At 52.5% G+C, this 12,602-nt stretch overlaps 1 protein-coding gene across 1 annotated transcript in view; it reads left to right on the top strand.

Moving 5' to 3' along the window:
• Positions 1–515: 515 nt before the first annotated feature.
• The window catches only part of Sdc (Syndecan), a 97,104-nt gene continuing 85,017 nt past the window's right edge, over positions 516–12,602 (top strand). The window contains exon 1 of the mRNA XM_077661643.1: positions 516–832. Within this exon, the coding sequence (XP_077517769.1) occupies positions 767–832 (66 nt within the window). The 5' untranslated portion in view covers positions 516–766. The remainder of the gene's footprint in view (positions 833–12,602) is intronic.

The following is a 12,602-nucleotide window of genomic DNA, read 5'->3' as shown; positions in this document are numbered from 1 at the left end:
TTTTTTTTTCCTTGTGATAAAGAAAGGACTGGGCGTGGTGGCTGTTACAGCTGCCAATGGAACATGATAAATACCTGTGGCATGTGCAGAACCCTTTCGGTTCACTTTTCATTAAAAAAATTAATATCAGTAATCGTCAAGTGGAGGAGTAGAAGACGCTAGCCGCCGAAACAAGTACGCTAAAAACGGCGTACGATGCCAGTTGGTCCTTGACTTCTCTTTGGTACCGGAGATACCACCTGTGCCTGCTTGGAATAGAAGTATGGAACTACAAACCGTCCTCCAAATATTAACACAACTGCATAAAGCACTATTAAATCCTTGACGTCTCTCCCTGAACGTTTAACACAAACCTAACACAATCCTAAAAACGCATGCACACCTCGCACCACGAAAGCGAAACCGAAACTCCCAACGCGCAGTCGAGCAACCTTGTATTTAAAAACTGTATCGGTCTCTTTGAGATGCCGACAGGCGGAGCGAGGCGTGTGCCCGCGGAGCGCGAGTTGGCGGAGGCGTCCCTCCGCGCGCAAACATCCGCTAGGCGGCTAGGCCTCTTAGTGGCGCGGTTGAAATATCAAGAAGCGGCAATGGTGACTGAATAGTTTGCTCGTTGTGCGGGTGCTGTGTTGTTGCTTATGGTCGCAAGCGGAGGGCGGAGGTGGATACTCGATTCCTAGGGAAACTCGCCTTCGTAGCTCGCTGTTCGCCGGGGGAACTTTTGAGGCCCGTAATACACGGATTATCTCTACGCCTAGACGGAGGAATGTGGAAAGCGACGCTTGTTATCCTACTGCTCGCCGTGAATGGAGTACTACTCTCAGCGGAAAAGGTATTGTGCCCTTGTTTCGACGCTTTCTTGCAGCTGGCGTTTGCATATTCGCTCGGCGTAGCCGCGTCTGTTTTGCAGTAGCGCCGGCTACTTTTGCTCGAAGCCGGGTTGTGCCTACTTAGAAGCAACAGCTGCGCTTGGCGCAGTTCTTTCTCTAATGCTTTGCCAAGGTTAGTGACCGACGAAGGCAGGGCTTCTGACAAGCGCGCTACAGTTTTGAAGAGCTGTCGAGCTTGCGCGTACGAGTGCGGGGGTATGGGTTTTTGACAGCCTCCCACCCGGGATTTCTGGTCTTGCGCGTCGGTTAACCGACGCTGTTTGCGGTTCTCAGTTCTGCCCAAGCACTCGAAACTGCCGGTTTGTTGGCTTCGAGGCGTTATCGGGCGCACTCCTTGCTCGAGTTGTCCCCTTGCAGCTTCACTTCGTCGCTGATAAGAGCGAGTCTAGGCTCCTCAAGCTGCTTCGAGTATACGGCGTGCTCGGTGCCTCCGACACACCCACGAATTTTCGGGTTCCACGTTTGCTCGAACTGCCGTGCGGACAGCGCTCGCTAGACGAGACTGGCGTCCTGCCGGCAGTCGTTTTGCTAGTTGACGTGACATAAGCGTGCTTGTAACGCCGCTAAAAGCGGTCTTTCCTTTAGCGTTGGAGCGCTCGCTCGGCGCCTGCAGTCTGACATTCGCCACGTAACTTCCGAGTTCCTCGTTTATGTAACCGGCATCCTTCGAACGTGACAATAACGGGGAATACCGCTGCCTAAGCCTAATGCCTGCTTTCTTATCGATTTGAATGAAGCCGTGCGCCCCTGCTTTGTTGCATGCATTCCCTTGTGTTGTATGTTCCTAGGCAGTGCCATTTCATAGAACAATATTCTGAGTTGCCTTTGTACCCGTAACGTTGCCGAACGCTGCAGATGTGCTCTAGTTAAGTACTGTTCGCTTCGCGCGTCTGTGTAGCTGTCGTACAACCAGCGCTGCCTTCCGGCCTAGCGTTCTCGCCGCACGTGCTGTTCGCGTCTTGTTCCGTGTCCTCATCAACACATGCGCTCCATGTGTGCGGTCTGCCCCACAAGCGAGCGTGTGTATCGTTCGCGTACGAGCTGATGGGTGTTACTGCTAGGGTGCTGCAGCGAGGGCGGAGCCGCTGGACCACGTTATTCCGGCCGGGTCCCCTAAATGGAGCGAAGCGCTCTCGGAACTGATCAAATTGGGTGCACTGGGTCGCCGCGCAGCGCTTTTGTTGCCTTTGGCTGCGGGGCTCCGGGCATTTCTGCAGTGTTTTGTTGGCTACGCAATGTCGCGCCGGCCGGCACTTCAGCTTCATCCTGTTAGGTTCCTTTCGTGTCTAAGACGCAGCCGACGTGATGCTGGCGGCTACCGGATAGTTTGTTGGAGCTCTAGCGAGTAGTCGTTCATTTCATAGTAACTCTTATGTCCTGCTGATTATTTAAAAAGGTCTGCACCGACGGACGCAACATTTGAGCGTGAGTTGTGTAATGGTGTAGTGCGCTGAAGGTTAGCAGTCCCCTGACTGGCCTGCTTTTTCCCTACAGTTCGAAGCCTCACCTCCGCTAAGTTCTCGTGCATTGCCCTGCGTTTCGCCTTAGGTGTTCTCAGTATGCGTGCCCGCTATCCGCTGTACTGCAAGCTAGGTGTTTTCCATCCTTTCAATTCACTTTCACGTCTATGGTTCACTTCCAGTGGATTTATGTGCAAATCTAAGGACGTTTCTTTTCTTCTTGGCGGTAAGGCAGCACAGTCAGTCAGAAAGCACGGCACACGCTTGTAAATTCTCACCTTTTCATTTTTTGGCGCGAGAGCAGGACAGCAGGCAACATAAAGGCCGACGAGACGTGGTATTCCCCGTACTCTCAGCAGCACCATTCCCACTTGCAGTACGAAGGGGGCGTGGCACATCGCTTTGCGCTAGGGTTCGCTTACTGTCCGGCAGCTTGTTGGCATAGCATTCAACACAAAGCACTTACTGCCTTCTAGTTCTCGAGCTGAACGTGATTTTCATCTCGCTCCCCGCGCAGTGCTGGGTAGTTTTACTAGAGCGTGGACGCTATGGGCCGCATTTTTCAGATTGTCATCGAAATGGAAATTTCTTATTAGCTTTTGCTCCAGAATTGACGCTGTTTGGCTGAAATTACGCGCAGAGGTTTTCTCCCCACGTAAGTGCCTTGATAATTAAAGGTCAGTCCACACGAAGATAATCTAAAAATAAAAACTGGAGCTTATTTTCGCCAGAGACGGCGTCTCGGTCATTTCACTGCCTGTTTCCTTAGTTGTAGAGCTTGCTTCTCCTATCGGCAGAGACGTGATGTGCTTGCTCTTTCATTCGCTTTCAGCGCCATTATATTTCTGTCCATAAAAACTCCCGCGACTGCTTGACGCGTACGTGAAATGATCACCCCTCGTGGCACTAACTGCGCCTTGGAAGACCGCACCCTAAGTTCTTCGGCTTGCCGTGTCACGAACCATGAAGAGCATAAATTCTGTCATGTGTCCGTCGTACCGGTGTTGCTGTAATAACCGCCAAGGCTATTAGCCACACCTTGCAAATTACGTGACAGTGATGGCTGGGCCCTTATCCTAGAAGCTTCCATTCACGGCTACATGTCCATCTCCGTCCGCGCCGATTTGGTGGATACTCAAGTGCGATGGCCTTGGCCGCGTGACGTCACCTGACCGATCTCTCCTTTTAGTTCATCTTTGCTGAAGGTGGAGTTTTCATTGCACACTGATTATGCCGAGGTGTTACTGTTGCAAAGCTTGTGCTTTAAATGCGTACGATTTATATTAACGTGCCGGAAAGCAGGCTGTGTTCGATGTAAAGGCGGCGCTGGCTCCTAAGCCACTCAACTGTACCCGTTCCAAAATGGCGGCGCCGGCGTTAGAAGTTTTCTAAACCATGAGAAAGCGCCCACTATAAGCATTCCATGTGAACATGCGCACTCAGTGGACACTTCCAAAATCTGGGCCCTGATCTTTCCCTCCTTCCTGTGCCCAGCTCCTTGGCAGCTGCCGAGGAAGTAGTGTAACTACCGTCACATTTAACACTGACACACATGACACAGTTCTGATAGATTCGGTGACTTTGGACAGCGAACTTCGCTAGTCCCGCAAAGGGTAGACTGGCTAGCATGTGCACAAAATTAAGCTTTGGGAAGTTCAAGCCCTTGGTGCAGTATGAATAAACACCCTGTGCATGTTTCACATCACTTTAGCGGCGGCAATATTTGCCTGCGAAGCCAGCGTCTCCAATTGACAGAGTCCGCCAAGCTACGCCATTTTTCTGGACCTAATAAAACTGTGGTCCCGTGTCGTAATCCCTGGAAGCTTATTTGTCAGACCATCAGTGTGTACACAGACGTCACCTCGGACGCTTTGCAGGTAGGGCAGTCCGCGCGCGCCTCTCTCCAGCCTCACTGTTCGGGGGTGTCAACTGATCCAATTTGACTCGCTCCGTTCTTTGGCGAACAAGTGCTCCGAAGTGTCTTATTTTCGGCTATCTATGACGATGGGTCGTCAATGCAGCTGCCTGGCATGGGCGTCTTATTTCTATCGGAAATTTGTAGCTTCCATACTCATGAAAGTGGTCTGTGCATATCAGGCGAAGGAAAATGGGTCCTGACGGAACAGTGATAGTTGTACACTCAACGGTAACGTGGCATGGTGGCACCCTCGGGCGTAGTTGCTCGATTCGGTGATGCCCGTAGTTCGGCGATTCGTTTTCGAGCTGTTGGGCCCGTTTCGCATGCTGCGACTGAACCGAAAATATTTGGTGTTTCGGTGAGGCCGCAGTCCGATTTTCGGCCACTGCTTTCACATGCAACACCGACAAAGCGGATTTGGTCGGAGGGACAGGCAAGGTTCGCAAGGCAACCCATTATTAAACGCGACAGATACGTGACACTGAATGTGTTCATTTTATGACCAGCCTATTTTTAGATTCAAGGCAATATTTCGGATGTTTTGATTAGAATAAACAGTTTTGCTTCCACCGCGGGAACAGCTCCCACGTGACCCCACGTCGCACGCAGTCTCGGCGCTCCCCATTGGTCAGTCTCAGTCGCAGAGCGAACACACCGACGCTGCAACTGAATACCAACCGGGCGGGATTCGATCGCAAGCCTTCTGTGACTAGGCCGGCAGCCCTACCCACTCGCAGACCGACAGAATTCGCAGCGTCGCAGGCGAAAATCTCATGCATGTGAAACGGGCCTTAGACGGCGTGATGGTTTAATAATAAGTTTTTTTTTTTTTTGAGGAAAGGAAATGGCGCAGTATCTGTCTCATATATCGTTGGACACCTGAGCCGCGCCGTAAGGGAAGGGATAAAGGAGGGAGTGAAAGAAGAAAGGAAGTAATAGGCGCCGTAGTGGAGGGCTCCGGAATAATTTCGACCACCTGGGGATCTTTAACGTACACTGACATCGCACAGCGCACGGGCGCCTTAGCGTTTTTCCTCCATAAAAACGCAGCCGCCGCGGGCGGGTTCGAACCCGGGATGGATGGATGGATGGAAAACTTTATTAAGCAAGCGAGTTTGGACCGTGCAAGGTCTCAGGGCCACCGCACAGCCCTCACATTACGCGCATGTGTCCAGGCCACGTAGGGCCATGGCACTGGCACCCCGGTTCACACAGCGAAGTTGCGTGTCCGGGTCCTGCGACGCAATGAGGGCCTCCCATTCCTCCCATGGAACTCCAGACCAGTAGTCGAGCGCCTTAACCACTGAGCCACCGCGGCGGGTAAGACGGCGTGTTCCATCGTTCTTTTCAGCGCCACGGCTTGTTCCGTTACAGTGTACCAACGATGAATAGCGAAACAATGCTTTAAGCCCCCCTAATCTGCCCCTTGTATACAGCCATAGCAGTAAATTCCTGCGGCCGGCCTAGCTTTGGCCGCAGCCGTGTCTGTCGACAAACCTTGAAGACTTTTGTGGGGCCGGAATTCTAATGTCGTGACCACGGTCGTGACTGCGCTGCACGCGCCCAATCTTCCCCCTCTTCGACTATAGGCGTCGTCCGTACGGACCGCTTTCACCTTCGCACGCCCTTGGTTGTCTTTCCTCTTCCCCTCCTCCTTTCCCTCTCATTACGGGCTTCATGCAGCGCTGCTGGGCTGTTCCCGACAGGAGACGTCGTCTCGGGAAAATTTTTCGCCGTACTATTTCAGTCACTGTTAGCGGGAATATATACTGCAGCGCGTGGCATTGCCTATCGCCAGCGCGTTTAGTGGGGTCGCCGTGAGGCCATACGTTCCGGTGTTCACGTTAACCGTGATCAATCTACTACCCTTCTAGTTCCTTCTAGCTTCTTCTAGTAGCTAGTACCCTTTCTCAAGTCATTTCTAGACTATCTGATCAGCGGCCACTTGCACTCCTGCGTGCCGTGCATTCACACGCACAAGCCCCTCGCATGCCTTCGCGCTAGCGCTGCCGTTATTCCCTTATTTCCTCTTTCGATCTGTCAGACTCCGTACTCGGTACGAGTTTTTTATCCGGCGTGCGTTCGACATCTTTATCGATATCGGCGGCTGTAGCTGTACTTTACGACAATCTTACAAACATTTCGCAAATAAACTGCGTGCGTAGACGCTCATTTTTACGCGCTGATCCCGGAGGCAATGCTACAGTCATTAGCTTCAAAACGGTAGCAACTCGCCCATTGCAATAAGGGCTCCACACACTTGAATTGTGGGATAGTTAACTCGCGGTTTTGTCAGCCATAAATGAGTTTTTTTTTTTCTGCCGGACGAAACGTTAGCTTAAAGGAGAAATGGCCGGATACTCAGTTCTACTCAATAATAATTCGGTGGCGTTGTCCTCGGTGCTTCTTAAATGTCGCCGCTGGGCACCGCAGCGGGCCTTTTTTTTTTTTGCACGCTCTAAAGGACAAATATGTAGATAAGCTCTGTATAGATAAGCCGGCTGATTGGTTTGCACAGGGGCTTTTACTGTAATATTTATTCCTGTTGCATGCGCGTCATGATACTCTGCACAGAAGTGTTGAATGCTCAAATCCGTCTTAGGTCTAGTGGGTGGTATCTTCACCCGCTTCTACGTCCGCACTTGAGCTCTGCTGAATAATAAACGCCACCGATGTCCTAAGAGCATACACTGATACATGGCCCTGTATAAGGCACAACGCACACATGACCGCGTTTTTAGTCAACTTCGAATAATTTGACTGTGAGGACCGAGTAGTAGACGAATGGAGCCTCTATAGGGTTCCGGGGCTTGCGTGGGCAGTCGGTGGAAACGGATTTATGTTGCGGTTGTGCCCGGCGTTGTTCGAGATAAATCCGGTTCTGTTCGTGTTCCGCCGATCTCCTACCGCTGTATAGACGGTCGCTTAGAATCGCTCAAGTTGTTCGCTGTCCGTTGACAAAGAGAAAAAGGTGTCGCGGAGGCGGTACAAGCGTGTCCCTTGACATTTGTCTTAATCTACCCGCCTAGGCTACCGAACAGTAATCGATCGATGTGTTGCAGCCTGCATCATGGAGGTAATTACTTCCTCTGCCAATTAACTGATCGCCCACATGAGCCAAGCCGTCTCGGCGAACGAAACTTTTCAAAACTTTTCTTTCTATACGTTCTATACCCCCGGAACGTTCATCGGGGGCAGAGTCTTCATTCCGAGCCAATTTTCTCGGAGGCGTTGTCGTTTTGTCTTCTGGAGTTTCGGCTTATTTTCTTACTGCAGTGCCAGGGTATTGCGAACTGCGCCGTTGCTAGAATTTTTTTCTCGGACGGCGTTAATTGGATTACGCCGTTGATTGAGAGCCGCGATCGTGACGCGACTGGGCTACGTTATTTTTTTTTTTGTTTCCTATAAACAGTAGTTGGCGGAACAAGGTCGGCCGCCTTCCTCGCCGACCCCCATGTCCCGGCCGAGTAAATGGTAATCTCTTAGTGCAAGGAGCCTCCTTATTGGGGCGCCGGCCCGCGAGCAGCCGGTACACGTTGGGGATCGTCCTGCAGCCGCGACACTCTTGGTGGCCCGGGCGCTGCATTGACCGGGACCGCCGCCGCCGGCGACGTTCTCATTAAATCCATCGCTCGTCTTATTTGTGTGCGCGCGCGCGTTTATGCGCCCTCTCATTTTATTTATTTTCACCCCCCGCTTTCGAAGATGGCCTCCGCCGAGCCGTTATCTGACAGTCCAATCCAATCAGTTCGAGCTCGCTCCGATGAGATTCCTCGTTTAGGGAAAGGGGAGGCTTGTTCGTACGGCCGTCTCATCCGCCAGCAGCGCCGCCGCGGCTTCTTCCACACTTCTGTTTGCTCTTTGGGTTTGACGTTCGGTCGCTCGGCTTGGCTTGTTCCCCTTTTTCTCTCCCTCTCTCCCCGCTTCGTCGTCTTCGTCCAGTTTTCTTGATGGCCTTATCGCCGTTCCTCTTCGGCGCAGCGCGTTTCCGGCGCGCGCGGATTCTGATGCTTCTGGCCTCAACTGCGAGGAAAGGGTAGAATGGTACGCTTGTCGGCGCAATCGCTCCGTCGTCGGCCGACCTCGGGGCTGATGCGTTTCCAGCGTGTTCGCTGATCGCTTTCCGGCCTGGCTGCCCCGGCCAGCGATAACGCGAGGCATAGTGTGTCATGCCTAGTATAACAGCTGCTTTCCTGACCAGAAACGGTGCAGCGTTCTGCAAGGTTTAGAGCTACGTAGCGCAGATGACAGCGAGCCTCGCAAGCGCTGAGAAGTTCCTCAGTGCTGTTGAGACACCATTGATTGCCTTGGCGGGAGCCTTAGCTGTCTGTTCGTGTAATGGCCATCACAGAGGCGGCCATCACAGCCCGCCGGCGCGCTCCTGCGCACGACCGGCTGCGTAAAGTTTTCTGCTGTGTGCTCTTTAGCTTCTCCAATGCAGCACGCTTCTAGCGGGCGTACTGATGGCTTCCTCACTCGCGTGTTCGCGTCCTCGCGTTTTATAGTTCGTCTTTTCGTGCCCCGCCTATTGACACATTGAGATGTTGGACGGGCAGGGCAGCATTGACTGAGCGCATGTACGGGCAGATTTCTTCTTCGAGGCTTAACGCCTCGACGGCTCATTGCAGTTCTTCTTTGTATTCGCTTCGGTGTGATTGCTTCACCCAGGCCTTTTTTTTTCTCGGTTTTTTCGAACTGCCCGAGCGAGCCCACTTCAGTTCGCGCGAACATGGGGGATGTTCCCCCGTGTACTTAAAATTTGCTTGCGCTGTTGTATACATGTTGCTGCCACGAAATGGCGCATTGATCGCGCGCTTTTTGCTTAGATGGCTTGGCTTTGCGTGGGTTAGCTGCTAGTTATCGAATCGGCGCGATTGCAAGAATGTCAGACCGCTAGGCGATCAATAGTGCGGCATATGTGTATTAACGCAACGTGCGGCTTTGTCGCCAGCGGTTGCAGCTTAGCGACCGTTCTGTGCTGCGCAAAAAAGAATGGTTGGAGCTCGAGGCTTCTCCTCTGTACATTGGCCGTGTGGAGTAAAGTCTAACTATATGCCGCTTTGCGCCACTGTGCACAGTTGCCGTGGCGGCGGTGGCGCGCTTCAGCTGCCCGAAACAGGTTAGCGTCGATCAGGAGGGAGGGAATGAGGGTTTCATTAGCGTGGCGAGCGTGCTCATCCACGGGCCCCGCCGCTTTCGGTGGCGCGGACGTCGCGAACACAGCTCCGCTCCGATGTTTCTGCCCGCCCACCCTTCACCCCCTTTACTTTTTTGGTCCCGCTATAGGTTGCGCTGCGCGCGTTTCTTTCCCCCCTCGCCGAAAAAAAGCTCGCGAGTTTTCCAGCTCGTTTTGTCCCGCGTCGAAAACAGGGCTGCTCCCGTCCTCGTGGTCTATTCGGGAACTTTCACGCCACCCTTGTTTTCCGCGGCGACGCTGTGAACACGCCTTTGTCGAAGCGAGAGCCTCGCCCACTGTCGCGGTGGGACGGCTGTCTCTAATTTCCTTTTTTCGTAGTGTACCTTAACCTAACCTATTGTAATGCGTGTTTGGGATACACGCGCGCTAGCTGGGAAGAAAAATGAATCGTATGGGTGAATGTGTTTGCTACGCCTGAATGCCGTTTCCGTTTTGTATACCATCCGCCATGCTTGTCAGCCGAAAGGAAAAGCGTCTAAATGTCTATTGTGCTTTGGGTACATGCCAACACACCCGTAGATTAGCTGGGTTGGTCGCTCGCTATTGTTCCACTGCGTGCCTAAAAACTGCGCCCCGTCAGCCGCACGGGTTGCGACAAAGGAGAGACCACATCCTGAACAATTAGGGGTGCGCGCATGTTTCTAGGATGTTTCAGTGCTGGCCTTCCCTAAAACAAATTACATAATTTAATACTATTTTCAGTGTTCTCCGAGGCATTTACACCCACAGTGTCATGGTGCACTTGCCCCAACTGTGACGTCAACCAGTGCGTGCCGGCAGCGCCGTCATCAGTATTGTGGTATAGTCCAGGTTGGCCGGTCGACCGTGACGTCAAGGTGCACTCTAGCGCTGCCGCTAACCGAGAGAAACGGTCGGTAAAATGATTTGAGCTCATTGTATTGCTCATTAGGCCCATAGGCTTCTTTCAAGGGAAAAAAGACTCCCAGAAACTTTGTGGCTGTACCCCTTTAAATCAAGTTGTTGTCCAAGGGTGGTGTTTACTTTTGTTTTCATAACTTCGCTGTTCACTCGCCGCACATGTATAACAAAGCAGTATTCACTCGTAATATAGCTTGGTAGCAATCGCTCACTCCCACTTCCCTGCAGCGTCGCGCGCAAACCTCCCTCTGTTCATAGCTCCGCGTATTACTCAACTTCCTCCTCAGTTTTCGCACTCCCGCTCTCGCACATTGCACACTCACACGCGCATGTCCGTGTCGAGTTTTATATTTCTGTATTTGAGTGCATGCTCGAGTCCAGGGTGCCCACTTCCAGCCCTGTTACAGACAATGACGTCATAGCGTCTTCTCTCTGCACGTAGATGCTTCGCAGGTCGTTGCGACTCTCTAAACAGAAAGCAATAAAAGGGTGTGCGCTGGAGGACAGCTTGCTCCTTTTTTTTACACCCATATAGTGCGCCGCAGTTGTGATGGCTGTAACTTGCGCGTGTGTGGCCCGCGTAAACACCTTCGCGTCAAATCGGGAATGATGTACGGGTAGCGTCGCCTGAATCGTCTGCCGCCCAAAAAACGCCCGCATTAATGCGCGTCGGCTGACACATCCTCGCCATTTGCTGTCGCTCTCGCTGCTGAGTCGACGGCGCACGCGCGCGATTTGGCTGAAGCCCGACACGAAATCCGACTCTCGGCACTCGCTGGCGTGGCTTGTTTATTGACAAGCCGCATGCGCGGCCTTCTGCTGTCTTTGCTACCGTCTGGTCTTTCCCCTTAGCGGAGGAAGATCTCAAGTCGGCCGAGCGCGGATTTCGACAGCGAGGGGAAAAAAAAAAATTTCACCACAACTCTCTCGCAAGTCTGTCACCCTGCTTCGTGTATACTGTTGTGTGTGTGTATTGGATGCCACGTCTCATTCGTTTCCGCGCGCGCGCTATCTCGTCTTCTCGCCATTAATTGTGCGGTCCCCTCTTCTGATAAAGCCTGTCAACTCCGCGGCTGACATGGTCTTCACGTCGATTATACACGCTCGGCACTGAGCCGAGAATAGCTGCGCTTGCGTCTCGCCAACATGGGCGTGTTCCGCCGTCGCGCTGTGTGTAATTGTGTATATTGTGCAGTGTTTCCGACATTTCAAAATGCGTCCCGAATCAATAGCTTTGGCTGTAGTTGCAGTGTCGCTGGTCGGATTTACCGGCTTCTCGTTACCGCGGTCTGACGCTGAGCCGGAGTTCCCGGGTTCTAACCCGACCGCGGCGGCTGCGTTTTTGTGGAGGAAAAACGCTAAGGCGCCCGTGTGCTGTGCGATGTCAGTGCTCGTTAAAGATCCCCAGGTGGTCGAAATTATTCCGGAGCCCTCCACTACGGCACCTATTTCTTCCTTTCTTCTTTCACTCCCTCCCTTATCCCTTCCCATACGGCGCGGTTCAGGTGTCCAACGATATGAGACAGATACTGCGCCTTTTCCTTTCCCCCAAAATTAATTATTATTCGCCCTCTCTTGTCGCTGAAATCGAGCGGCTTTCGTCCTGTGCAGCATGTAGGTTAAAATATGTGCATCAACCCTGTGCAACCTTGTCTCTTCATTGTGCGAGAGATTTGTTTTCGCACTTGTCTGTTCATCTTCTACCCTTCCTGTATTTGTCCATGAGATGCGTGCACTTATGGCAAGCTATGCACTGACGTATTTGTTTCTCTTGCCGTTATCGTCTGTATAGTGTGCGCTGTGCTATCTTCCACGTGCGTGCGTGCGCATCTGGAACTCTTTCTATCGGCGTAACAATGAGAGCCTCTATCGCGAAAGGGGCTTGCGAATGGCGTTGTTGAAGTACGGCGTAGTTGTGCATGTTTTGGCAACACGCTGCCCTTGGAGAGAGGGTTCCAGCGAACGTTTTTTCCTGCTCCCTGACCGGTCAGTTCGGCGGAATTCGACCAATTGCGACACCGCTCCGCTTAGTATACAGAAACCTTTTAGACGCCAGCATGATGTCGCTCCTTTCTGAGCCCTCGATCGGCTCGCCCGTCAATTCTCGGGTTTAAGTGCAAACTACACCCGTGCGCAGTCTCGCAACCCGAAGTTCAAATTCTGACGACTCTGCATTGGCTCGTGATCGACTCGGTGTGCCGCCTTTGCTTTGTGCACGGCCGAGGCAATTCTGGCGTTCCGGCGCGAAGCCGGACTAA

This window comes from Amblyomma americanum, chromosome 4, assembly GCF_052857255.1.
Source record: "Amblyomma americanum isolate KBUSLIRL-KWMA chromosome 4, ASM5285725v1, whole genome shotgun sequence".
In the NCBI taxonomy this organism is placed as follows: Eukaryota; Metazoa; Arthropoda; class Arachnida; order Ixodida; family Ixodidae; genus Amblyomma; species Amblyomma americanum.
This window is presented reverse-complemented; position numbering and strand designations above follow the sequence as displayed.